The sequence below is a fragment of the Notolepis coatsorum genome (assembly GCF_963971535.1).
Source record: "Notolepis coatsorum genome assembly, chromosome: 9".
NCBI lineage: Eukaryota > Metazoa > Chordata > Actinopteri > Aulopiformes > Paralepididae > Notolepis > Notolepis coatsorum.
In genome coordinates, this window is record NC_140173.1 from 58,449,194 (window position 1) to 58,452,936 (window position 3,743).

Here is a 3,743-nt window from a genome sequence, read left to right on the forward strand (position 1 = left end):
GCGGTTGACCGCTCATGCACACGGAATTTCATGTGTGATAAATATTCAAAACAAATGTTGAAAATTCAGAATGAATATCCATACACATTTCTAACGTCAATAAACATTATTTTGCGTGCGTTTGCGTGTGTGTGCGTGCGTATGTGTGTCTGCGTGTGTGTGTGTGTGTGTATAGAGGGTGTCGGCATGGATTCTTTTTAGACTATGAAACAACTGGAGTAACATGGAAAGAAGGTTTTTCTTCTTCCCCAGAGAGCACAATGATCAGGTTGAACGCTCGTGTCTAAACCCCCCTATCTGGCCGACCGTGTGTAGATGTGGATGAGTGTTCCTCTGGACTGGACGAGTGCAGCCAGGTGTGCGAGAACACAGAGGGCTCCTTCTCCTGCGGCTGTGTCCCGGGATACCAGATGGATGACGGTCAACAGTGTGTGGGTAGGTAGGACGTGTCACGTGTCCTCAGGGGTGGACCTAGCACATTTGGCGCCCTAGGCGAGGTTCACCACTGCATCTTGGCACGTTTCTCGTCTTCTTCTTTTCTTCTCTTTTTATACTGGATGGCCGGATGGCTTTTGCCTCTTCATAGTTCTCTAACGTTAGTCTTTCTTTCCTCAACGCTCAATTCTATAAACACTTGACCGATACCCATCAATGCACAGCGCTCTAGCATGTTCTGACTGTGAACACCTAAAGCTGAGGCTCAGACCGACGTTTTAGATTTTTGGCTCATTTCCCCTTATGTTAGAATTTTTTTTTATGTAAAAATAATGGTTGCAGATATAGAGGGGGGGCGCCAAAACTGCACAGAGCAACAAAAAAAAAATATTTAAAAAATAAAATAAAATAAAAAGATATTTTTGTATCTTTTTTTTTTGGCGCCCCCCCTCTGGGGGCAACCGCCTATATCGCCTGTAGGAAGCTCCGCCCCTGCGTGTGTCCTACGTCCTAACGTCCCTCCTTTCTACCATATCGCCTTTGTTGATTTTTCTCATATTTTTATATTCAGAGTTAATAGGGAGGTGTGGTGGTTACGTCATTGCCGTTTTTCGTGTTCCACCCTCTGTCCAACGCAATGTATTTCCCCATTGTCCATTTCTAAATTGTCTCGTTTGAAACCAATAAAGCATTGACATTTGCATGGTGTACCTTTCTGTGCTTATTCATCTCTACAATCTATAGCTCAACGTGAAAATATTCGCAATTAATCATAAAATGAAATCGCCACATTTTATTTCAACCAAAAATGCTTAAACAATAATGGTAGTGATAGAAGGGAACTCATTTTGTGCAAAAATGGAAAGCTTTTCAATATTCATGCGGCAGAATTGTTACAATAGTATACATTTTCCCAATGATAAATCCCTATACGGGTGGAACACACCCTCAAGACCCCTACGCTCTGCATCTTCTGGCCGCCTCAGACCCACTCCTATCCGAGCTCCGGGAGGGTCATCAAAGAGAAGTCGCCTATTCTCAGTCCTTGCCCCACAATGGTGGAATGAACTACCCACCCCAGTTAGGACAGCCGAAACACGTCCAATCTTTCGCCGTAGACTAAAGACGCACTTCTTCAACCATTATCTGAATTAAAAAAAGAAAAAGAAAAAATATCTAACCCTAACTAACCGTACTGTCATGCACGTGTCCTAATAAACTAACCTACACTGTAGCACTCAACACTCTGATGAATATTGTTACTCAGCTGATAGAGTTGTGCCCTTCCTGATGGCTTGTCGTACAGAACTTGTAAGTCGCTTTGGATAAAAGCGTCAGCTAAATGACTAAATGTAAATGTAAATGTAAACAACCAGTGACGTCAGACTACACCTCCCTATTATATTGTTTACACTGTTTATTGTTCTCACTATTTTATATTCAGAGTTAATTATATTGTTTACACTGTTTATTGTTCTCATTATATTATATTCAGAGTTCATTATATTGTTTACACTGTTTATTTTTTACTCATATTTGTATATTCAGACAACATTTTATTGCCTAATTTTATTGCCATAATGTTTTTTTTTTTTTTTTTTTTTTTGCTATTACCCCATACCTGTATCTAAAACAGTGTAACAATATAATTAACTCTTAATATTATTGTACTGGTTGTATTATACGTTACAATAAATATAGGCAATACAAGTTAATAATCTAAATACTATATAGTATATATATAATCGTCGTTCTATTGGATTCTATTATATATTACTATTGTATTATGCACATCGTTGCAGGCAAGACCCCCCGCATTTCATTGTATACTTGTATGCCGTGTCAAATAAAACTCTTGACTTGATATATATATATATGAGTAAGAGTAAAAGTAAACAGTATATACAGTATACACTGTGTGTGTGTGATTCCAGACATAGACGAGTGTCAGGAGCAGAATGGAGGCTGTCAGCACGTCTGTCACAACGGCCGCGGCTCCTCCCACTGTCGCTGCGAGGCCGGCTTCACTCTGGGGCCCGACGGCAAGGGCTGCACGCGCCAACCACGCGCCTGACGCACCACGCACCCTCCTGACCCCCTCCTGACCCCCTCCTGACACGCCACGCACCCTCCTGACCCCCTCCTGACACCCTCCTGACGCACCACGCACCCTCCTGACCCCCTCCTGACACCCTCCTGACACCCTCCTGACACCCTCCTGACACCCTCCTGACACCCTCCTGACCCCCTCCTGACACCCTCCTGACACGCCACGCACCCTCCTGACCCCCTCCTGACCCCCTCCTGACACGCCACGCACCCTCCTGACCCCCTCCTGACCCCCTCCTGACACGCCACGCACCCTCCTGACCCCCTCCTGACCCCCTCCTGACACGCCACGCACCCTCCTGACCCCCTCCTGACCCCCTCCTGACCCCCTCCTGACCCCCTCCTGACCCCCTCCTGACCCCCTCCTGACCCCCTCCTGACACGTCACACACCCTCCTGACCCCCTCCTGACACGTCACGCACCCTCCTGACCCCCTCCTGACCCCCTCCTGACACGTCACACACCCTCCTGACCCCCTCCTGACACGTCACGCACCCTCCTGACCCCCTCCTGACCCCCTCCTGACACGCCACGCACCCTCCTGACCCCCTCCTGACACCCTCCTGACCCCCTCCTGACCCCCTCCTGACACGTCACACACCCTCCTGACACCCTGCTGACACGTCACACACCCTCCTGACACGTCACACACCCTCCTGACCCCCTCCTGACCCCCTCCTGACACGTCACACACCCTCCTGACACCCTGCTGACACGTCACACACCCTCCTGACCCCCTCCTGACCCCCTCCTGACACGTCACACACCCTCCTGACACGTCACACACCCTCCTGACCCCCTCCTGACCCCCTCCTGACACGTCACACACCCTCCTGACACCCTGCTGACACGTCACACACCCTCCTGACCCCCTCCTGACCCCCTCCTGACACGTCACACACCCTCCTGACACGTCACACACCCTCCTGACCCCCTCCTGACCCCCTCCTGACACGTCACACACCCTCCTGACACCCTGCTGACACGTCACACACCCTCCCGACCGCGCAAACTCCACTCTTAACGACCTCGCTGATACTTCACTGGCGAGGGACTATCTGGAACGCTATAGTCACCGAATACTGATTTCCATGTCGTTCACTCAACGTGGGGTAAACATCTTAACCGGCCGATGTGGAAGAGGGGGGTTTATTTTCTCGCAACGTTCAGTGACTCGGACAGGAGTGAAATGGTGGAA

At 48.5% G+C, this 3,743-nt stretch overlaps 1 protein-coding gene across 1 annotated transcript in view; it reads left to right on the plus strand.

Annotated features, from left to right (window-relative positions):
• crtac1b (cartilage acidic protein 1b) overlaps positions 1-2,509 on the plus strand; it is a gene marked incomplete at both ends in the record, with an annotated part of 173,680 nt that extends 171,171 nt beyond the window's left edge. The window contains 2 exons of the mRNA XM_084321881.1: positions 316-435; positions 2,370-2,509. Coding sequence (XP_084178007.1) covers positions 316-435; positions 2,370-2,509 — 260 coding nt within the window. The remainder of the gene's footprint in view (positions 1-315; positions 436-2,369) is intronic.
• Positions 2,510-3,743: the final 1,234 nt, after the last annotated feature.